At 46.5% G+C, this 24075-nt stretch overlaps 1 protein-coding gene across 3 annotated transcripts; it reads right to left on the bottom strand.

Annotated features, from left to right (window-relative positions):
- Positions 1–1704: 1704 nt before the first annotated feature.
- Positions 1705–20999, bottom strand: htra4 (HtrA serine peptidase 4). Of its 3 annotated transcripts, XR_009527968.1 has the most exons (10): positions 20303–20999; positions 13244–13343; positions 12430–12634; positions 9236–9430; positions 7999–8100; positions 7108–7222; positions 6470–6527; positions 4970–5065; positions 1836–2114; positions 1705–1756 (listed from the first exon to the last, which is right to left on the bottom strand). XR_009527968.1 is itself a non-coding variant. In XM_060064375.1 (9 exons), the coding sequence occupies exons 1-9, from the start codon at positions 20736–20738 to the stop codon at positions 1946–1948; spliced, it is 1476 nt and encodes a 491-aa protein (XP_059920358.1). In that variant the 5' UTR covers positions 20739–20999; the 3' UTR covers positions 1711–1945. The 3 variants fall into 3 exon arrangements, 2 of the variants coding, with proteins under 2 accessions (XP_059920358.1, XP_059920359.1); XM_060064375.1 differs by having other exon boundaries at positions 1711–2114; XM_060064376.1 differs by having other exon boundaries at positions 1711–2114; positions 7999–8031; positions 20303–20998.
- Between the last annotated feature and the right edge of the window lie 3076 nt (positions 21000–24075).

Genomic DNA, 24075 nt, shown 5'->3' with positions numbered 1-24075 from the left:
ACAAGAGAGGAATGTTGTCAAGAAACCCCTTGAATGTTGCCACATTCGTATACATACAAACCGATTGGCTTGAAATGATTTTTCATCTTTAGGATCAGCCCCGTCTCTCCTGCAGCAGGTTAGGTGATGGGCTGACATTTCCCCCTACGGACTCAACTCTTACCGTGGCGTGCTTTGCTTCGGTGATGCGTTATCGAGTTTCCAGGTGGACCACTTGATGTCCATTTTCTCCACTTCGTGGGACGAAATGAGTCCATGAGCCGCCTCAAATCGGATGGAACCCCCCTTAACGGTACCCATGCGACTGCCCCTCCACAAGCACCCATCGAAAGACTTTCACGGTGGTCCAAGAAAGCCATGTAAAAAAGTTACGATGTATATAATGTTCCTCGCCGTTTGTTTGGATTTGTTATTGCCATGTTTCAGGTTGTTTGATTCGGTTGGTTATTGTGTGTGAAATAGGAGCGAAGTCACCATTAAACCACCATCAAACTTGTGTTCCGAGTGATTCCTTTGAATTGTTTAGCCGAGCTCCGTTCCGTCGAGCCTTGAGCCCTCGCCTCTTAAAAACATTATGACGCTGTGAAGGCTAAAGATCTAAAGTTACAAGTGCGTTTTTTCGCAAAAGCCTGCCCTTGGATCTTCTTTTAAAATGAGTAATTACTCCTCAACTTTATTAATTAAGCTGTGTGTAATGACTCGAAGAGCCACTGTTGGCCCGTTGCCCGGGGAAACTGCTTCATGACCTCCTCCTACAGCGATGGGAGGGCTGTTCGCGCATAGACACGCTAAACCAGCACCAACGTTATCGTTCAATAACAGCGTCTCGTTGATGCATGTGCAGACGAGTCCGGGGAAGTTGTGGGCAGTTGGCTGAGGTCTTTCTCATACTGGTTTTGACGGGGGCGGCATGTGGCTCAGGAGGTGGAGTGCGCTGGCTGGTTGCTTGTTCAGACCCCCTTTTAGTGTCGAGGTGACCCTGAGCATGACGCCTCACCCTGACTCCCAACAAGCTGGCTGTCGCCTTGCGTCGTTGACACCGCTGTCGGTGTCTGAATGTGTGTATGAATTGGTAGACAGGCAATTCTGTAAAGCACTTTGAGTGGCCACTGGTTAGAAAAACCCTGTATAAATGCAGTCCATTCGATTAAGACCTTTCGAGAACACAGCTGTGATACCTTTAAGTTTGACCGTTGACAAAGTTTTTCTAATCCAGTTATAAACTTTATTGCCTTTTCTGTACATATAAAATGGTCGAAACAGATACGAGTATGGTAGTTTTGTCTCAAAGTATGCATGTTCAGTCCTTTACACTTTACAGGTGGACATGGATCTCCTGTTCACGAGACTGTCAATGCAAAAATGAGCCCCAACCAAAATAACCTTCATTTTCTACTTCTTTAGGGCATTCGAAGAAGCAATGTAATATACCCAACGTCATTGTATCATACTAACCCTGAACTCAGAAGAACTCGGGACTGGTACATTCTTAAAACACCTCTGTAATCACCTAATATTATACAGTATATTCAAGAGAATCAATCCAACATATATCACAGGCAGCATGCATAGAGGAGAGATCAACTAGTCTCTCATTCTACCCGTCTGTCTCTCAGTCTACCCGTCTATCTCTCAGTCTACCCGTCTATCTCTCGTTTTACCCGTCTGTCTCTCAGTCTACCCGTCTATCATTCTACCCGTCCATCTGTCATTCTACCCGTCTGTCTCTCGTTCTACCCATCTGTCTCTCGTCTCCCTGTCTGTCTCTCGTTCTACCCGTTTGTCTCTCGTTCTACCCGTTTGTCTCTCGTCTCCCCGACTGTCTCTGGGTCTACCCGTCTGTCTCTTGATCTACCCATCTGGATCTACCCGTCTATCTGTGGTTCTACCCGTCTGTCTGTGGGTCTACCCGTCTGTCTGTGGGTCTACCCGTCTGTCTGTGGGTCTACCCATCTATCTGGGCCGGTACGATGGTGAGCGTGACGTCTCGGTCTCCTCTCCTCAGCACCACGGAGAGCAGGTCGTCGTTGGCAACGGCCTCGCTCACGTCCTGCGTGGTTTCCACCGCCCGCCCGTTGATCCTCAGGATGACGTCATGGGTCCTCACGCCCGCGCTGGGAGCAGACACACACCGTCACACATACACAACTACACAATCACAGACACACACCGTCACACATACACAACTACACAATCACAGACACACACGTCACACATAGACAACTGTACACAGTCACAGACACACACCGTCACACATACACAACTACACAATCACAGACACACACCGTCACACATACACAACTACACAATCACAGACACACACCGTCACACATGCACACCTACACACACATCACAGACACACCGTGAAACATACACGTCACACAAATACAACTATACACAATCACAGATACACACGCTGTGTGTATCTGTGATTGTGTATACAGATTAGGGCCCGACCGATATTGATTTTTGAGTGCCGATGCCGATGCCGATTATTTTCAGAGAAAAATTACGATTACGATTTAATCGGCCGATTAAAAAAAAACAAAAAAAAAACATATACAACGTAGTTTTTGATACCTTAAATATACTTTAAACACTTTTGACGAATATGTGAATTGAATGCAGAACCTTTGAGTGTTTTAGAATACATTTACAGTCAAAAATGAGTGTAATGTAAAATGTAAAATAAATAACTAACTCCCAATGTGCTGCGCTCGTGAGCAGTGACTAACACGTGCGTGCTGAGCAGTATGGTCTCACCGTTAGAGTCTACAGTATAACAAATTAACATGGCCTGGGACCTAAAGAAAAACAGGCACAACATGCTCAAACAACGCGTCTTGTGTACATTGGTGAGGTGAGCGAGCGTGCTTTCATGTTGTACGGTAAAATTCAATCTCCTCTTTTTTACTCCAGCTAAAGTTGTTAGTTAGCAAGGCGAGTAGGAGCGCAATCTGCAGGATACTAATCGCAATAACATGAAAAAAAAAAAAAATCGGTTGTAATCTGCGTCTTTTTGGCCGATGCCGATTATTTTCAAAAAGGCTATAATCGGCCGATTAAATCGGCAGGCCGATAAATCGGTCGGGCCCTAATACAGATACACACAACAGGCACACACGTGACACCTACACAGACAAGTATACACAACACAGACACACACCGTGACACATACACAGCTACACACACACAGTGGCACATAATAATAATAATAATAATACATTTAATTTAGAGGCGCCTTTCAAGACACCCAAGGTCACCTTACAGAGCATATAGTCATCATTCAAAACTATGTAAAACAGACTAGGAATAAAAGGAAAACAGAGGTTAAACATGAAGAATAATAATAATTAATCACACTCAAAGACGCCTAAAGTGAAGGGGGGACCTCACTAACCACCACCAATATGTAGCACCCACTTGGGTGATGCACGGCAGCCAATCGGCGCCAGAACGCTCACTACACACCAGCTTGAGGTGGAGAGTTAGGGATGACATACACATACACAACTACACACACTGTGAGACATACACAACTGTAGACACACAAACACAACTATACAAACACTGGGAGACATACACAACTATACACACATGACACATACACAACTATACACACACTGTGAGGCATACACAACCATACACACACGTGACCCATAAACAAGTATACACTCGTATACACAATCAAAGACCCACAACCGACACATTCATTCAGTGACTCATACAAACCTACACAGAGACACACACACCCTACAACACATGCTCCCACATTCAATGACACATACAGACCCCCACGCACACGATGGCACACCCCCCTCAATAACACCTCCACCCCCACATGCTGGCACCTCTCAAGCCTCCGACATCCTAACTCTAACCCATCAACCCATCATTAACCGAACTCTGAGGAACTCCTGAACGAGTCTGCTCATGTCACTGCGTGACCCCGCTCTGAATGGACTCCTTCCACCATATATGCAAATCCACCTTATTACCTAACACCACGATGCGTCCTCAGCTCCCCCTGCCACCACAGAGACCCAGCGGGGGGGGGTGGAAACACGGTCCGTTGCTTCGTGGTGTGTGAGAACAAGAGACAACGTTCTCCAGAGTCAAACTTCTACAACAGGCTTTCTCCGAACTCCGAGGGAGTGTCAGTGTGTGGATCTGTGTTTCTGTCAATGTCTGAGCCACCCCCCCTGCGGTCTTCAGAGTAAAAGCGCAGTGGTGTCTCGCTGTCTTCAGAGTAAGAGCGCTGCGGCGGGCCAGGCGATTAGACATGAATAAAGCGAGTTTCAGAGGAGAGAGACGGCTGTTATGCACGGCGGCACGGCCGTCCTCTGAACGAGGGAGGGGTCCGGGATTAGCCGCTGGGCGGCGGGCTCAGTAACGAGCTGGCTGGGGCCGCAGCCTTGGTGGAACACGGGGCCGGCCCGGGGATTCAGAGAACGCCCCCCGTCCCTGCGCGAGACATGCTAATTGGTCTGGACCAGGGAAGACGTGCTGGTGTTGACGTCTCGTTTGGTGGACGGTCTGCTGTGCTCCTGTTGTCTTATCTCTCGGCGGGCCAGCAGGAACACTGACGTCTAGTTACTGTTTAGTCATTCAGCGGACGGAGGTTTCTTCTGATGCATGTCAGTAATGAGCAGCTAGGGGTGAGGGGTCATTGGGCTCTAGGAGAACTACAGGTAGGGGTTCTACCGCTAGGTACCACTAGGTGCCACCAGCCCTGTGTGTAGTGTGTGCGTGTGAGTTTGAGGTGTAAGTGTATGAGTGTGTTTGTGTGTGTATCTGTGTGTGTGTGTGTGTGACTTTGAGGTGTAAGTGTATGAGTGTGTGTGTGTTTGTGTGTGTGTGTCTGTATGAGTGTGTGTGTGTGTATATGAGTGTGTGTGCGTGTGTGTGTGTATCTGTGTTTGTGTGTGTGTGTTTGTGTGTATGTGGCTTCTATGAGTATGTGTGGTACCTGTCAGCCGCGGACCCCGTGATTGCCTCATAGACGTAGACCCCGGAGGTGACGTCGGGGAAGTCCGGGCTCCGTTCTCTCAGACCCCGGATCATCCTGAGAGGGGGGGGAGATATGGCGACACATTAGTGCCATAATTCACTAATGTGATAAAAGATGCATTCGGGCGTATTATATTATCCCACACGCGTAGATATTAACTGTGAGCGCGCAAATGATCTCTGTGCGCGCAAAACAGCCTCTCGCGTGCGCAAATTACCTCAGCGCGGGCAAAACCTCTCGCGAAAGATGTTTTTACGCTCTCGCTCAAATTTAATTTTGGCACTATGGGGGAGGGAACCAAGGCAGGGCGGGCTTTCCTTTGATTGGCCGTTTCTGAAGCGCGATATTTGATTGACAGCCCTCCTCAGCCCTCCTCTCATTCAATTCTGAATTGTACCGTAAATGGCTGAAACGATAGTTACGTATTGTAACTCCAGATTATATGAGTATAGGCGCAGCCTTTTAAGTGTCGGCCTCATTGTCCTTTAAATAGCTGAAGAAAAGCTGTTTATTGGGAGCAGAACGTCTGCCGGCGCCCGACTATATCTGCGAAATGCGGACGTCGTTGAGGCACGCCGCACGCGGACGTAATTGAGGCCCACGCTGTTGGTGGTCGGGGATTACACATTTTTCAGTGCTTCGGCTCACGCCTAGGGATAACCCCATAGCGATAGCCTTAAAAGGCTGCGCCTATACTCATAGAATCTAGAGTTACAATAAGTAACTATCGTTTCAGCCATTTACTGTACAATTCAGAATTGAATGAGAGGAGGGCTGAGGAGGGCGGTCAATCAAATATCGCGCTTCAGAAACGGCCAATCATAGGAAAGCCCGCCCTGCCTTGGTTCCCTCCCCCATAGTGCCAAAATTAAATTCGAGCGAGAGCGTAAAAACATCTTTCGCGAGAGGTTTTGCGCGCGCTGAGGTAATTTGCGCGCGCGAGAGGCTGTTTTGCGCGTGCAGAGATCATTTGCGCGCTCGCGGTTAATATCTGCGCCTGTGGAATAATATAATACGCCCGAATGCATCTTTTATCACATTAGTGAATTATGGCACTAATGTGTCGCCATAGGGAGAGGACCCCCCGACAGATGATTGGACGGGGGCAACCAATCATATATGAGAGGGGGCGGGACTCGCTGTCCTTGTAAACACAAGACTTTTTCTGACCTCGTCCGTTTATCCGGGACGGTATGATACGTCAAATATAGGTCATACAGAGCTGAGTATAATATAAAGAGTCTGTCGTCTAACGGTGGTTAGAGTGGGGGTGTGTTGCCATAGAGACAAAGGCCGGTCCTAAATGGGGTTCAAACCAGGTTTCAAATCTCTATGTTAATGCACTGAATGATGTACTTTGGAATCCGAGTCCCTGCTCCTATCAGAATGGGACTGAGGGTGTTGGGTGTGTCTACTGATGTATCGGTGTCGAGGTGTAGTTATTCTGTCTGTACTCACGATGGGGACAGCTGCAGCATGCGGACTCCTATGTACTTCTTCTTCGACTTTGTACTTCCTGAATAGCGTCAAAACAGTCATGAGCTTCCAAACAATGGTATTAACACATTTAATGAATGTTTCCTGCTTGTTATTATCAAAGGTTATTGAGCGTAAATAACGGCATTAACGCACTTAAGTCCTGTTTCTAAAAGTAACCACGTTTAATGAATAAGGTTCTGATTATTGCGAAATCATGTTTTCACGAAGTTCATGTTTTCATGAGGTCCATGTTTTCACAAGGTTCATGATTTCACAAGGTTCATGTTTCATGATGCTCAAGTTTTCATGAGGTTTATGAATTTATGAGGTTCATGAATTCAGGAGGTTCTTGTTTTCAAGAGGTTCATGTTTTCACGCGGCTCATGTTTTCATGAGGCTCATGTTTTCAAAAGGTTCATGTTTTCATGAGGCTCATGTTTTCACAAAGTTAACTTAACATGAGCCTCGTGAAAACATGAGCCTCGTGAAAACATGAGCCTCGTGAAAACATGAGCCTCATGAAAACATGAGCCTCATGAAAAAATGCACCTCATGAAGACTGCACTGCACTCAGACTCCACTGAGGCGGTTAGAGAGAAGATGGCTCCCCGGGTTACCCTTGGTCTGTCTGTCGTAGGACTCGGCGAGGAACTGCCGTATCTTGTCGGCGGGGATGGCGAAGGATATCCCCGCGGTGACTTTGAGGGTGTTAATGCCTATTACATCGCCGTCCTGTCGAGCGGGGAGGAAATGGAGGCGCAATTTCATTATCTCCCCGCGCACATAACTTACAGTCTCTTTAGTGTTTAACAACCCCGCGCTGACATCCAAAGAACCACATTAAAAAAAAAGATCTCTTTTTTTGGGGGGAGGGGGGCCGTCACTCCTGTCACTCCCCCCACCGGAACGGCAAAGGACAATTTCCAGGAAACTACCGTTGGTACGGTACCGTTGCCGTAGAAAATAAAATAAGTGGCGGGGTGGGGGGGGGGGGGGGGGGGGGGGGGGGGGGGGCTGTGTCCTTGGTGAATGAATGTAATTCTAAGAAGACGTGAATATAATTTTAAGATATAAACCTTAATGCCGGCGCAGAACAATAAATATGTAGTCGGGCGTGACCTTCGATCCCACAAGGACACACGCTCGCTCATCCTTTACTCCTAACACAACCGCTCACACACCCCCCCCCCCACCCAACCCCTCCACCCACCCCCACCAAGCCCACCCCACCCAGCCCACCCAACATTAAATGTTTCCATGAGGGGATTGGCGGTTTAAGAGCAGATAGCGGCGTGCAGACCTTGGCGGTGAATAAAACAGAATCCCCATTGCTCGCTTTTGTTTCATTAACGAGCCAATGAGAGGCCCCCGGATTAATACAGAGCAGAAGAACAGCGAGGACATACAGCGAGAGCATCTGATAGGCCGGCCGCGGCCCCCCTGTTCAGCCTCATTTATAATCATACGCCGGGCTCATAGTCGTATTAACATGATGTAGATCCACTCACCAGGTTCACCAGAGGGCCTCCTGAGTTCCCGTACTGCCGGTGGAACCGGCGCCGATGAGAGGAGAAACACACGTGGAGAAGAAATAAAGTGCATTTTAACGACTTGAGAGACAAAGGGGAGAAAATCCGTCAATTATGTTGAAACACTCATTTTTCAGCATGAAATTCTCATCGTGTGTGTCACTCACCTCAAACACTTTTACAAAGGCTGAATATTCAAGCGACTCCAGTGTAGCCATTAATTCATCAAAAGCCTCTCTACAAACCCACAATATAACCACACTTCAACCTAAATCTGATATACATATAAGTCATCGTAGAACTAAACGTCCTATAAATACATTGGATAAATTATTGTTAACAGTAAACAGGAATGAACAATAAACAGAAAGAAAGATAGGAAGGAGAAGGCCAGATGGAAAGCAAGAAAGAAAGATCCAAACACATCCCTAGTGCGAGAGGATGATCTAGAGACATCACTAGTGAGAGAGGATGATCTACAGACATCACTAGTGAGAGAGGGTGATCTAAAGACATCACTAGTGAGAGAGGCTGGTCTAAAGACATCACTAGTGAGAGAGGCTGGTCTAAAGACATCACTAGTGAGAGAGGCTGGTCTAAAGACATCACTAGTGAGAGAGGATGATCTACAGACATCACTAGTGAGAGAGGGTGATCTAAAGACATCACTAGTGAGAGAGGCTGGTCTAAAGACATCACTAGTGAGAGAGGCTGGTCTAAAGACATCACTAGTGAGAGAGGCTGGTCTAAAGACATCACTAGTGAGAGAGGGTGATCTAAAGACATCACTAGTGAGAGAGGCTGGTCTAAAGACATCACTAGTGAGAGAGGCTGGTCTAAAGACATCACTAGTGAGAGAGGGTGATCTAAAGACATCACTAGTGAGAGAGGCTGGTCTAAAGACATCACTAGTGAGAGAGGCTGGTCTAAAGACATCACTAGTGAGAGAGGGTGATCTAAAGACATCACTAGTGAGAGAGGCTGGTCTAAAGACATCACTAGTGAGAGAGGGTGATCTAAAGACATCACTAGTGACAGAGGCTGGTCTCATGTTGTTGATCCAGAGACAGTAGTGAGAGAGGGAGGAAGATGGTCTCATGTTGATGATCTAAAGACATCACTAGCGAGAGAGGATCAGTAGTGAGAGAGGCTCGCCTCACGTTGATGACCTAAAGACATCACTAGTGAGAGAGGGAGGGAGACGGTCTGGCCTCACGTTGATGATGGCGTCCGTCTGGATGTACTCCATGGTGGAGTCGGTGAGGCCCAGCTCGGCTCCGTGTCTCTGGGCAGTGCTGATGATCCCCGTGGTCACCGTGTTCTGCAGGGAGAAGGGGCTGCCGATGGCCACCACAAACTCCCCCGGCCGCAGGTCCGAGGACCGGCCCAGCTGAAGCACCGGCAGCGGGTACTGGGGGGGGGGGGGGGCACAACAAACAGGGTAGGGTTAGCATGCTAAGCTAAAGCCTTTAGCTTAGCATGCTAACCTCCAGCTGCTCCTTGGTAACCTGTATCTGAAACCTCCGAAAGTCCCTTTGGATAAAAGCACCTGCTCAATGACTTAAAAGTACAAATGTATATTATTTTGCATTAATATTGTAAGATTGAGTTATTGAGTTATTTTAAAAAAGTGGCTTTTATTGGTGGAAATGTACGAGTTTGATTGATACTTCTTATTTGGAAGGACTGCCAGAAACTGTGTACTGTTATGCTAATTCTCCCTTATTTATTTTATTTTTTTACTTATTTTTCAACTTAATTTTAATTTTCGGATAAACTGTTTGCATTGTTTCTTATTTTCTTTTCTTGTTTAACCAGATTAATCTCTTCACAGCTGCCAAGAGAGCAGCGTGGAACAAACACAGGGTCAGTGCAGAAGGAAAAGTACAGCAGAACAAGGAGAAGACCAATCGGATCTTGTGAAGAAATTGTACTAATTTGTTACTCAACATAAATGGCTGCGGCGTCACACTGGACTGTTTCCCTCCGGGGGGTAAAGCTCTGCAGGCCAACGCAGATCAAGACGCCGGCTCCTTAGTCTTCACTAATGGGCTTACACTCTGGCCTCCCGTCCCGGGAACTCACGGTACTTTCACCTAGCTATTTATTTTGGCTCGTGTGTCGACTATTTGCATCTGATGTGTGTTGCGGATTGATGACTAAATAAATCAACAGTTTCTAATTCCTCCCGAGCCTGTCCGCGCCTGCCTTCTCCCTCTCACTCTCCTGCTTTGAATGGAAAGGTTGAATCACTGGAATCAAAGACGAGTTAGTCCCCGTGTCAGAACAGAGCTGTCATTGGGAAAGGCACCCAGTGCAACTTTATGTAAACATTCAATGAAAAATAAACATTCAATTTCTAGTCTTTTTTACACGTAGTAAGTTTCAATAACTCCATACCATTACATATCGACATTCAAGGAGCAAAGATGAGACGTCGTTGTGTGGTGAGAACTGATAGAAAATCGTAAACAACAACAATCGCCGGTGGGGAGAAGCCATTTTTCCATTGACTGGAAGCCTGCTTTATTTATTGTAGGTTACAAAAAATAAAGAAAATGGCGGCATTGTTGTTGTTATCGATTTTGTATCAGTTCTCACCACACAACGACGTCTCATCTTTGCTGCTTAAATGTCGGTATGTAATGGTATGGAGTTATTGAAACTTACTACGTGTAAAAAAGACTAGAAATTGAATGTTCATTTTTAAGCCTCGAAAGTTGCACTGGGTGCCTTTAAGACCCAGCTTGAGGGCCTGGGGGTGAAGGTGTCTCTCACTGCCTTCGGGGTGTGTTCACCGTGTTCTGCTGGTGGAATGTTGGGCTGTAGAGGGGAACCTTTGGAACCCCGTCTCGGAGAACCCTCCGCGGCCGTCCTCGGAGCTTTGATTAACTGCGGTGCTAAGAGCTACCCGGAGCTATGAGTGCACGCGGGCTGACCCCACATGGGTAGGCAGGTGTTCACCCAGGTGTTGTCGAGTGTTTGAAATTTGGGGAGATCAAAAAATCACATGTGGTCGTAATCCTCTCCTGTCGATTCGCTCTCCACAGGAGAATTTTAAATTTTACAACTCATTTCTAAAGCTCATAATATGGTCTGTATTTCTCTGCAAATTCCAACATACCAAAGTTTGTCTCTCTCGCCTCGACTTAAAGTGATGGAAAACAGCATCTAATAATGTCAAATAAGAAGGATGTTTCCATTCCACACCGACCAAATATCTTGTCAGGAAGATAATATGCGTCAAAAACGATATAAATATACAATATATCACAATATCACAAACTCGGCTAAGAAATGATTTCAGCGAATCAATCTGTCAGACGTCTAGTGATGCTTTTTGTTATTTTAGGTTATTTTAACACTGACTACGAATACATGTTCAGCCCAAAGGTTATTGTTGTTCAGGACTGGTTTCACTGGTTTCTTGGCACTGGTACGGACACGCCCAGAGTAATTTACCTTTACGGTCAAGGCTTTAAACAGACGCTTTCATCCTAAGCGACTAACAAAAACTACATTTGTCAGAAGAAAGAGAAACAATATATCGCTGTCGGTAAGGATGTTCACAGAACCAAGTACCAAACACTAACAATCACTTGGTTAACCCATTCCCTGTATACAACAAAGACAACTAGTATAAGATGCTACAGGTACTATTTTTAACCGCCCCTTGGGGCGCAAGAACATTCCCTAATTTACCGACGCGTGGCGCAGAAGGGAAAAAAACGCTCTGCGCCAGTTGCAAACTAGCAACGACACATGCGCCAGTGAGAAAGTCAATTGCGCCGGATGCAAGATAGGGCCCTGAGTGCGTACATTAAGTGCCAGGTCGACAACATAAAATAAGTGCGGACAATAAGTGCCAGGTCGACAACATACAATAATGACGTACTTTGAGTGCCAGGACGTACAACATACAATAATGACGTACTTTGAGTGCCAGGACGTACAACATACAATAAGGGCGCCTTCACACTACCTCCGTCCGTAGACAGATCTCATTACCTTTGCATGGGACGCTCTCGATATGCATTGTGGGTCCGTCCGTTCTGTCGGCTCCGCGGCCTGAGAAATGTTAAACTTTTCACGCAGCGACAGATCCGTCGGCCAATCAGATCGCGTTTATGCAAACACACTCCCGCTTTGCAGCGGGAAGCGTTTGGATTGGGAGCAGGCCGCGGCCACAAAGACTAGTCCCCTATACGTCAGACACACCCTCATGCATCCGTCGACGGACGCATGTAGTGTGAATGCGGCGTCAGTGAGCAAAGTAAGTGCCCGGACGTACGACATGCAATAAGTGTGTACATTAAGTGCAAGGATGTCGAACCGGACAGTACAGAGTCCCTTCTAAAGACCACGCCTTCCGCGGGGTTCGAACGCCCGATCGCTGTTCCCGCCGTTTACCTCCGAGTCGATCTTGATGAGCGCCACGTCGAGCTTGTTGTCCACGTCGGTGATGGTGGCGTCGTAGCGCACGCCGCTCTGAAGCTCCACCCTGATGCGCCTCTTGTTGGCCACCACGTGGGCGTTGGTGACGATCCAGCCGTCCTGGGACACGATGAACCCTGACCCGCTGGACACCGGGACGTCCTGCTCAGAGAACGGCACGCTGGGAGGGTAGGGGGGGGGGGGGGGGGAGGGGGGAGAGAGAGAGAGAGAGAGAGAGAGAGAGAGAGAGAGAGAGAGAGAGAGAGAGAGAGAGAGAGAGAGAGAGAGAGAGAGAGGGATGGAGAGAGGGATGGAGAGAGGGAGAGAGAGATAAATAGGGAGGGAGAGAGAGGGAGAGAGGAGGTGGGAGACAGACATGGACATAGAGATGTTGATGAAAATAGATGCTTTTTTGCTGAGGATGATGGATGAAGTGTTCTGATCTACAAGACGGTCTGTCTTCTACTCCTCAGATAAAATATTTACTGTTCTGTCATTCAGCTACAGATGCTTTTATCAAAATAAGTAAATGTTACATAGTGTAACATTTCAACCAGCTTTCCAAATGACCAGGACATATCTGTGGTCATTAAGGAGCAGGTAGGGGTAAGACAGTACAGAGAGAGGTCATTATGGAGCAGGTAGGGGTTTGACAGTACAGAGACAGGTCATTAAGGAGCAGTTAGGGGTTGGTCTTGTTTGGGCTCTAGGAAGCCTCCAGGTAGAATGGGGGATGGGAGCCAGTTCCTCTGGGCTGGGAGGGGAACACCTAACGCCACTGGCCTGGTACCTTCTGAAGAGCTCCAGGTGGACCACCGCCGGGGCGATCTTGTCCACCACGTCAGCGATGAAGTTGAATTTGTAGCGCATGCTCTCAGGATGCCTGGTGCCTACAGCAACAACACACAACAAACAAAACACCTGGGTTCAAAGCCCAGCCTCCTGACACTCATCCTAAACACAACCTGGACATGGCTTTAATGAAGTGCGCTTATTAAATACATTTCATGTTAATTATAAACCTTTTAGGCCAGGGCTAACCAGCTCAGATATATCCCTGGCCCAAAATTAACCCGGTTAATTCGATACACAAAAATTCACATTATGTCTTGAGCGTTTCTCGAGATATAATTTCACTGTTTATTTATATTGTTATACCCATTCATGTATATGCTGGAGTTCATGGAAAGCTGGTATTCCACGGCAATATGCGGCATTGATAGATAGATAGATAGATAGATAGATAGATAGATAGATAGATAGATAGATAGATAGATAGATAGATAGATAGATAGATAGATAGATAGATAGATAGATAGATAGATAGATAGATAGATAGATAGATCTATGAAGCTTTATGAAGATTATTGATCACTATTCTTCATTAGGATAACCTTACTTCCACATCAGATGGGTGTTTTTACAAGTGTGGCTTGAAACGAGCTCTGGTGAGGGGAGAAGGTCAATATTGAAGAAGATAAATTTTTGGCAAGTGGTGGCATATCTTTATTCAGAGTTTCTCTTTTGTCGTCTTTTTAGACGCTTTATAGAACATTCCACAGAGATAAGGGGGGTGTGTAAATTCCCGAATGTTAAAAAAAAGTAGTCGTTATTTTTTAGTACATGGCTTCAAGGCACACAGACACACATGCAAGCACAGACATACACTATATTCACACATGCACACATCCCAATTCACACCCCCAAACACACATATATATGAATAAATAAATATATGTGATATGTATATCACATACGCACACCCTCACACACGTACACATGCTGACACACAGACACACATGCACGCACATACATATACACACACATGTACACACCCCATGCACACACACACACGCACGCACGCACGCACGCACGCACGCACGCACGCACGCACGCACGCACGCACGCACGCACGCACGCACACACACACACACACACACACACACACACACACACACACACACACACACACACACACACACACACACAGCTCAGGGCTCTGTAGCACAGAGCCCTTTTCATGTATCCTAAGGGCGGCAGAAGCTCTGCCAGCCAGATCTCCTTCTCCTCCTGTATGATTTATCTCCGCTGCCGCAGGCTGAACCTTTCTGATGCCACGAGACTTCACACGCACCGCTCTGAACACAGCCCCAGGCCTGAGAGCCCACTGCCGAGCCCTGGTCCGTGTATTCAGAGGCCTGGAGACGGACTTGGTGAAGAGCTTTCTGCTTCTCTGTGTGACATGTGGGGGCGTGGACACACGGGCTGGGGCTGTGTCCAAAAACGTGTTGTTCATGGGTTCACCGTCTCTTTCGGATGTGACGGGGTGAGTTACGCTCCCATCTCTATCTGAGGTGACAGGGTGAATCACCCGTCCATCTTTATTTGAGGTGAATCACGCTTCCATCGCTATTTGAGGTGACAGGGTGAATAATGTTTCTATCTCTATCTGAGTTGACAGGGGGGTTCATGTTTCTATCTCTACCGGAGGTGACAGGGTGAATCAGGCTTCCATCTCTATCTTAAGTGACAGGGTGAATCATACTTCCCTCTCTATTTTAGGCTGAAGGATGAATCATCTCTATCTGAAGTAGTATTGCATTTACGACTTGTCTTCAAGCTCGTTCCAGGGAGGGTCGTGACAGCTGAACGAACTACGACAGCCGACTTAGAAACGCACAAAACAAACACTGAGCGGTGGGTCAGGGAGATCTCCCCATGAATGAACCCACGGCCCCACGTCAACCACAGGGGCCAAAATCCCACCTTTCAGAACACAAATGTTCTTCAACCCCACTCAGATCCTTCCGGTGCTGCGGAGCCATCTTTACATCGGTCCTCATATTGAATGAGTAAGTTCCTCTTGAGTCTCGTGTCTCTACTCGGAGCTGGAGGAACGCAGCAGGACCCGGAAACATCAGCGCAGTGAGAACGTGCCACCTGCTACCGGCGCTCGCTTGGCGTGACTCCAATCAGTCGCCGAGACGCGCGGAGTGACACCGATATCGAGGAGCGAACGCCATCTATCGATTGAATGTTGTGTATTAATGAAGGCAATTCAGCTTGTTGCCAGTTTCACTACTGAGAATGTAACTTAACTTCAATTGGTTTGATACGGAAATACTGGATTGCGCGTACATGTGTGTGTGCGCGTGTACGTGCATGGGAGAGAGAGAGAGAGAGAGAGAGAGAGAGAGAGAGAGAGAGAGAGAGAGAGAGAGAGAGAGAGAGAGAGAGAAATCATACAATTATGAACAAACTTCCAAAAATAATATCTCCTGCCAAACATGCCCATACTAATAAGGCACTCCAGTACATTTGCCAAACTAATTATCTTACCTAATCACCAATTTACATCTCAGTTCAGTGGCTAGCGATGTGGATTAGCACAGCCTTGATATTCAATAAATGAGTGGAAAAAAAAGTTTATAGGAGTGTGCAGAACTCACTGCAGAAGCTCAATTTTCAGGAATGGAAATGTAATCACCACTGTGGTCTGTAGTCACATCCCATCGAGTATTCAAAATACAGATTGGCGTTCGAACATTCAAGATTCAAGATTCAAGAAAACTTTATTTGTCCCCAGGGGGCAATTAAAGATTAAACATGTGATTGGTTAAGGAGCAGGAAGAATTATGAATGGACATGACTGGTTTTCGGTCAGCCAACACACATCACATAGTGAGATTAGCCGACCTAACTAATTGTTACTAGACATCTAAGCATTGAAGTATCAAAGAAGGACGCTCTTGCCATCGTCTCAATGACAACCAAACTGAAGCTGACTCTGCGATCCTCTGATCGCCGCCTGTCTGTCAGAGGTTCTCCTGATCATCTCTCTGCATCTGGGCTGTTCCTTACTGAGAAACTTTTCTGATCGTAATCTTCTAATTTATAGAAATAGTACAAAAGCGAGGAACTCACATAATGATGATAATGTGCCGATAACTTTTCCTTTGGTCTTGTGGCCTTGTTAGACCTAGACCTCACAATGCTATTGCTATTCTATCCATTGCTATTTCTCGAGAAGATCAGAAAGTTTCTTACTTTTCCGGGGCACCAATATTCTACATTTTCTACATTCCTCTTCCTCTGTCTTGGGTCCAAACTAAAGTCGTCACCACAATAGCCTTCACAAAGTCCTTGAGGAATATAAGATCGACATTCTGCAGGGAAGTAAGCCAGCATCTGGCTGCATAATTTACATTGTTTCGTTTTGTCAAAGAGTTAGTGGCTTGTTGAATTTCATATTTTCATTTGTTTGGAGAAATGAGCCATGGCCTTTAAAGAGACGAAGGTTCTTAAATCCTGCAAGAGAAAACAGAGAGATGAATACGGAACAGATTGGCAGAGCTGCACTTCTCCTTCGAGTGGCCTACGGTTCTATGGGAAGATGTGAGAGAAGTGAAACTCGCTTCGCCGCGACAAGGTGAATGAATGTGGACTGATGAACTACCTGGTGAACAATTAGCAGAATGGTGAGGCTTATAGTTTAGTGGAGCAGCATTTCATTCTGCCGGGGCTTTGACAAAAGTTATTATTGTGTCCCTAGATTTAACCAAGTGAGTTCTGTGTCTTTTTGGCGGCTGTGTTTAAAACTAAACTTTACTTTTATTTTTTGTTGCACTGCGTGGAGAGACAGTGATAGGCAATGAAGGAGCTTTGTCGACGCCAACACCTCAGCAATTAGGAGAAACGACGGCCCTCGGTCGAATGCCTCCTGGTGTTTGGTTGTATTACCCGTCCCAACCTATTCTGGGGTCCTACTGAGTTCTAGCAGAACATCTGGATGGAGAGGCAGAACAGTGCCTGGAACGGAAGCCAAAACTGAAGGGGCGGGGAATAGCCTTTCCTGACTGGATGCTGAGATATCCTACCTAAGAAAGCCCATTGGTGCAGGTGGAGGAAGCTTCCGGAAGGGGATTTTTAACAAGTGTGTTTCTACAGCGGTGTTTTCATGTTGTTTGTTGGAAACATTTACAGACACTTTTTAACAGTCTACTACTGCTGGCGTCAAAAAATCATACCCTTACTGATCCTCGCCTCCGGTCGATACAAATACAAAACGCCAAAATGAAATGCCAAAGTGAAACGCCCCATTTACCCAGATTACAGAGCGTCCACCATCAGACATTGGATATTTATCTAGAGATGAATAAAAGTGTGATTCGAATAACTAGTGCGACATTACACACTGTGTTCGGTTTGATGGACAAAGGCTGGGCGATTTAGAAATAAGCATTGTCTCAATAGTCACATGAATGTTTATTAGCTTATGAATTCCATCCCCTCTCCTAAACAAACAGGTTTCCTCTTTCCCCCCTGAATATTAACACTTTGCATATATCCCACTATCTGATTCCACTATCCGATTCTCATCCAATCGCATTTTGACAACAAAACTAGGTTTGTTGTCTTTATTAATGTTTTCTTAATGTCTTTCTTAATGTTATGAACATAAATATATAATAACACATTCATACATAAAAAACATAATAGTACATGAATATTAAATAAGCATGGATACAAAACAGAATGTCATATTTAATTAACATCCAGTGCAAGATTGAGGTAGGGTGTGAATATGTTTGTATGTGTGTGTGTGTGTGTGTATTTGTGTGTCCGTGTGTGTGTGTGTGTGTGTGTGTGTGTGTGTGTGTGTGTGTGTGTGTGTGTGTGTGTGTGTGTGTGTGTGTGTGTGCGTGTGAGTGTGTGTGTGTATGCTGTGTGTGTGTGTGTGTGTGTGTGTGTGTGTGTGTGTGTGTGTGTGTGTGTGTGTGTGTGTGCATGTGTGTGCGTGTGTTCTTTGAGTCAATAGCAGTCTGAGTATCAGTATCAGTTATCTGATGATTTTATATATTATTTCTATAAATATCATTATTCATATTTCACCATATGAAGTAATTTCCCAAAACGTGTCACAAACTAATTCAAAGGCAGAAAACGTTTAAGTAGGAAAGTATTGGATATTTTACCTTTGTTCAGACTGGATATGGATTGAACCAACCAACTAGTCTGAGTGTGGCTGTTTCTCTGGTAGCCTGCATTTGAGCCTGAGTTAAGGATTACGGATCCATTTCAAACAAAAATGCAAATTATTCAGACTTCATTTGCATTTTTGTTACATAAAGAGTGTACCGTTTTTACTCCTTAAACCGAACTGTGCAACATTGAACCACACACACACAGACATAGACACATGCGCACATGCGCACGCACGCACACACACACACACACACACACACACACACACACACACACACGCACACACGCACACACGCACACACGCACACACACAAAGTCCTCGGATGGGAGAGTGCTATCTGCCGGTTACCGTGGTGATGGAAGGTGGACAGGCCTGGAGGTAACCCTGCCCTCTGACATCTACACTACTCTCATTATCTTCCGTACAGACTCCGTCTCAGTGTGACACACCCGCAGCGCTCTTATTTTGAAAGTTGAAGTGTGTCTCTCTCTACAAACTCAACTACTGTCTCCAATATGTTTACAGATCCAATTGAGGGCTACCTCTTGTATCCCAATTCTGTAAGCCATGTATTTATGTGTGTGTGTGTGTGTGTGTGTGTGCGGCAGTGGTTTCCGTTGGTTTTTTGTCTTGGATAAAAAAGACATGTATCCACAGTCATATCTAGCTCCCCTCCCTATTCTCCCTGCTACGTGGGCCAGTGGTTCAGCTCTGTACCCCCAGAATGTTTTAGATTGTATTCAGTGGCTTTTCAAACCCTGCCTTACACACTCTGCCTTTAACCAGCTCCCCAGCATTGGCCCAGATGCCAAAACACCGGCTAATGCATTCGGCCATCATATTACCTCTCGGGGGGAGGGAATTTTGGAGACATTTGGGAACATTTGGAACATGAAAGCTCTGATTCAGGCCTTGATGGCTGGGGCCCTCAGTGGACATGACTGATTGGTTCTTTGCGCTATGATTGGCTGATCTCAGAGTGATGCCTCAGCCAGCGCAGGCCACACAACACTCTCTGTGTGGTAAACAACAGCGAGAAGCCGCACATCATGTACAGTGAACTGTAAATTATGAAGACATGCAAAATAATCATCATCATCAGCATATATAATGATACACACACTTTCTCTCTCCCTCTCCCCCTCTCTCTCTCCCTTTCTCTCTCCCTCCTCTCTCTCTCTCTCTCTCCCTTTCTCTCTCTCTCCCCCCCTCTCTCTCTCTCTCTCTCTCTCTCTCTCTCTCTCTCTCTCTCTCTGTCTCTCTGTCTCTCTCTCTCTCTCTCTCTCTCTCTCTCTCTCTCTCTCTCTCTCTCTCTCTCTCTCTCTCTCTCTCTCTCTCTCTCTCTCTCTCTCTCTCCCTCTCTCTCTCTCCCTCTCCCTCTTTCTCTCAGAGATGTGCTAATTAAAACACAGGATGTTTATGGACACAAACCAAGAGAAACCAATTACATGATGATGAATAATAATTACAATGATGATGATGTTTTCATTTTACTATGCTTTTAAGTTAACTTGTACGATGATATATCCTGTACTTGAATGTTAGTAGTATTAACTAGTACTCGTACTGGGGGATGTACCAATAGTATATAGATATATATTTTCTCCATCACTTACCTGACCCTCACGTTTCTAGTATTAGTAGTACTGGGGTCTTTATCTAATCATATACATTAATATGGTCCATCTCTTACCTGACCATCATATCTTAACTAGAACTAGTACTGGGGCTTATATCTACTAATATACATACAAATATAATGTCCCTCTCTTACCTGAACGTTGATGTTATTAACTAGTAGTAGGCTACCTACTGGGGGCTGTAACTAATAACATAAATACATATTTTTGTTGCGTCTCTTGCCTGCACCGCATTGGCCCCTCTCCATTAGGATGACCGAAGGGCCCCTGCCGAACTCGGCCCTCCTGTTCTCCGCTCTCAGGCGGCAGAGGCTCGGGTAGGTCCGCCCGTCGCTGCCACACACCAGGCCGCCGGACACGCACACGCACGCACTGCGCTCACTGCGGTCCCCCTCCGCTGCGTAACCGCACACCAACCCGTCCCCGCACGCCTCCCCGGTCCGCTCCGCGGCTCCCGCCCCGCACGAGTCGCCCTCCCCGGCCGCGCAGATGGAGCAGCAGGCGCAGCGGTCTTTGGTCAGCCCGTATGAGCAGGACGCGGGGGCAGAGGGGCACCGTGACGCATCGCAGGCGTCCGGGCACGGAGTGTTCCTCCTGTGGACGACGCGCCCCCGGACTGCCCACACCAGGAGGATAGCAAACGTGAGAAACTTAATCATCCTACGCGCGTCACTTTACGCACGACAACACGGCTTATTGAGTCTCTCTCCAGTAGTAATCCACAACGTTCCGCCACACATAGAGTCCGCTATGTGTTCGTCTTTAATGTCATGAGGACGTCCTGCGTCTTCTCGTAGGACTGCAGCTGCACTGAGCTCTGCTGTACGGGAGGTGATGGACGATCCTGTGAGTCTCGGCCGGTACGAGCTTGCTACCTGGTGCCCGGGTAAGCGCTCAGGAATGCGCTTGGTTGTGTTATTTTTTTTTACTATATAGGGTTCCACCTCTCCACTCCCTCTTGACATACATTGCTCATCTTTTTTAGGTGTTTAGGAGATTGTTTTGGGAGAAAACTTTTACAACTATTCTTGCATTTAAATTCGAATTACACACTAGAATAATAATAATAATAATAATAATAATGAATTTTATTTGTAATGCACTTTATATTGAGCAAACAATCTCAAAGTGCTACATAATAAAAAAATAAAAAAAAAGTAAAAGTTAAAATTTAGAGATAGAACGTCTCTCCAAAGGAAACAACTAATGAAAGGCTTTTTAAAAAAGGTAGGTTTTTAGGCCTTTTTTAAAAGTGTCCAGGGTCAGTGGTGCTCTCAGGTGGTCAGGGAGAGAATACCAGGATTTATTACGCAAGGTTTGGAGAGATTGGTTTTTAAGAGATTATTTTTAGGAGAAAACTCCTAAAACTACTGTTGAACTCAAAGTCATGGCATGCACATGTCCCTACGTGTGGTGTCTGCAGGTGTTAAGGAGCTGTCCAGAGGTGTGTGTGAGTTCAACATGTTGGAGCCTAAGGTCTAAAAAGCAAGCGTAAATCGAGAACAACTTTGAGTGCGGCTTGCTCCTCATCACTAGTACGGGCCCAGCTGTCCTGGCGCCATCGCGGTGGAACGAGCTCCCCACTGACATCAGGACAGCTGATACCATGCACATCGCCGCTGAAGGCTGAAACTCATCTGTCCAGAAGGCCCATGAACAAAATCTTCCTGGAGAATATGAATAAAAGCAATGATCCATCTCTTGTTTCTATATTGTAGCAGGTGAAGCAAGCGGTTTGCTTATTTTATGAATTGATGCACTCGCATGATAGTTGCACTTAATCTTCGGGGTTGAATGCACTTAGTAGCTTCAGACGAGAGAGTCAGCTAAATAAAGGTGACGTACTGGAATAACTGAAAGGACGAGAAGTCTAGGGTGCTAGAAGTCAGCCTAAAATATTGATAACGCCGATATTGTATTGGCGTGGGGTAGAGATTGTTTTTCTACAATCCAAAGCCCCAGGGTGTTTAAAGGTGTACTAGACACACTACTCCACGCTAGACTGCAGTACAGACTAATCTCATGTTGAGATGAGATCTGTCTAATGAGCAGAAGGAACAAAGGTCTATGAATAATACTCTCCTAAGAGTGGCACTTCTAAGAGTTCCTATGTAGTACTTCTTTAATAGCGTTTCGTTTACGTTAACCTAACCAGGGCGATGAAATCCCTCCTGTGATCTCTTTTTGGGGAATTGCAAACGGCATAATCAGCTGCTGATATTATGGTGAGAGAATCAGCGTCCATTGAAGACTATTGTCTCTCCACCCAATTTGTACACACACACACACACACACACACACACACACACACACACACACACACACACACACACACACACACACACACACACACACACACACACACACACACACACACTCACACACGCAAACAGACGGGCACACAACCACACACGCACACAACACACACACACACACACACACACACACACACACACACACACACACACACACACACACACACACACACACACACAGCTAACAGCTAGCCGTGTTCCACACTTGGGTGATTTAATTGTGAATTTACAGAACGGGTAAAACTGTCAAGATGTCAAATGTTACTGAATTATTTAAAGTGGAACAATAATTATCCGTTGCCTGTTTTGGATGTTTTTGTATTTGTTTACCATCCCTCATGCTCTGTTATGACACGTGTTATTCAGTTTAATCGCCGTTATGTTTGTGTACTTTAATAATACAAATCAAAATGGTGTAAACACAAACATCTTCCAACCCCCCCCCCCCCCCCCCCCTTCCTTCTATTATAGGGGGCCTCTCTCTCAGGGTACCATGGCAACATCTTTTGATAGCATCCCATTGGCTGGCTAATACGAACAGACATGAAACGGGGCCAGTGAAATCTCAATTAGACCCGGGCTCCTTTAATGTCCGCTGCATGTGTAATTGAATTCCGGGGGAATCTCTTTCTTTTAGCGTCAAGGTGTGGAGAGCGAAGCCTCCACAGCCTCAGAGTCTTTATCGAGTTTAACAATGGACGCTCTGGGACTGCAACAATTACACAGCGACTGTCTGACACTCTTCTGTGGACCATGTATGGTGTCTGGAACACACACATGGGCACGAGCACAAATGTCCGCACACACACGTATACACGCACGTATGCCCGCGCGCACACACACGCACACAAGAACACATGCCTGCAGGCATACACACGCACAAGTGCTCACATGCCCACGCGCACACACACACACACACGCAGAAACACACCCACACAAGCACACATGTCGGCACACACAGACGCACACGTGCCCGCACACACACACAGGAAAACTTCCTGGCACACATGCACACCACACACACACACACACACACACACACACACGTCAAACTTCATTGACCAATGTCAATATCTCATTGCTAGCCTCGTGAGAGTATCTGCGTCTTCAGATCCGCGGATCATTTGATCTGTTAAGAGTATAGGACCAATCAGCACTGCTGGGGGGGGGGGGGGCAGGTCATGAATAAGCAAGCAGTGCTGCAGTCTGCTGTAACGAGGAAGAAACGATGGCAGCGCCTGAGGAAAGTGTGGAAGAAGACGGAGCAATCAATCCGCTCAGAGGAGAAGATGTTTCTAAGATACGTCCAAACTGATTCGGCCAGAGCCCAGAGCAAAAGCGTTGCTTAGCTGTTCCCTCTGATTGGCTGCGGCCGACCCAATGGCTGCCCAGGCAAGGGCCAGACTGCTGCTCATTGAGAAATGCAGGCTTGAACATCTGTATGGGCTCTGGAGGGCTCGGTGTCACTCCTCCGCCATCTGAAATGTTTTCTCCCACCGTGCGCGATCAGAGCACATCAAGGCCTTTAACGCTGGCTCCTCTCCTTCTGCCAACTCAAGTGTCAGCTTCAACGCCACCGCCTTCGTTCTCTGGGAGACCGCCTCAACATCTAACTGAGGAGGCGTTCGCTGCAGTAAACACAGGGGGACGCAGGGCTGCAGGAAGCAGGTCTAACGGGTTG

The sequence above is a fragment of the Gadus macrocephalus genome, chromosome 11 (assembly GCF_031168955.1).
Source record: "Gadus macrocephalus chromosome 11, ASM3116895v1".
Lineage (NCBI taxonomy): Eukaryota > Metazoa > Chordata > Actinopteri > Gadiformes > Gadidae > Gadus > Gadus macrocephalus.
Note: the sequence above shows the minus strand (reverse complement) of the source record. Positions and strands in the feature narration are given on the sequence as shown.

Bases quoted from the DNA above. Each gene is read 5' to 3' on its own strand.
- htra4 (XM_060064375.1), bottom strand. From the start codon at position 20,738: ATGATTAAGTTTCTCACGTTTGCTATCCTCCTGGTGTGGGCAGTCCGG. The intron at 12,635-13,243 runs GTACCAGGCCAG...CTACCCTCCCAG, and splicing joins CACCTGGAGCTCTTCAGAAG to CGTGCCGTTCTCTGAGCAGG. The intron at 8,101-9,235 runs GTGAGGCCAGAC...TTGTCTCTCAAG, and splicing joins AGACGGACGCCATCATCAAC to TCGTTAAAATGCACTTTATT.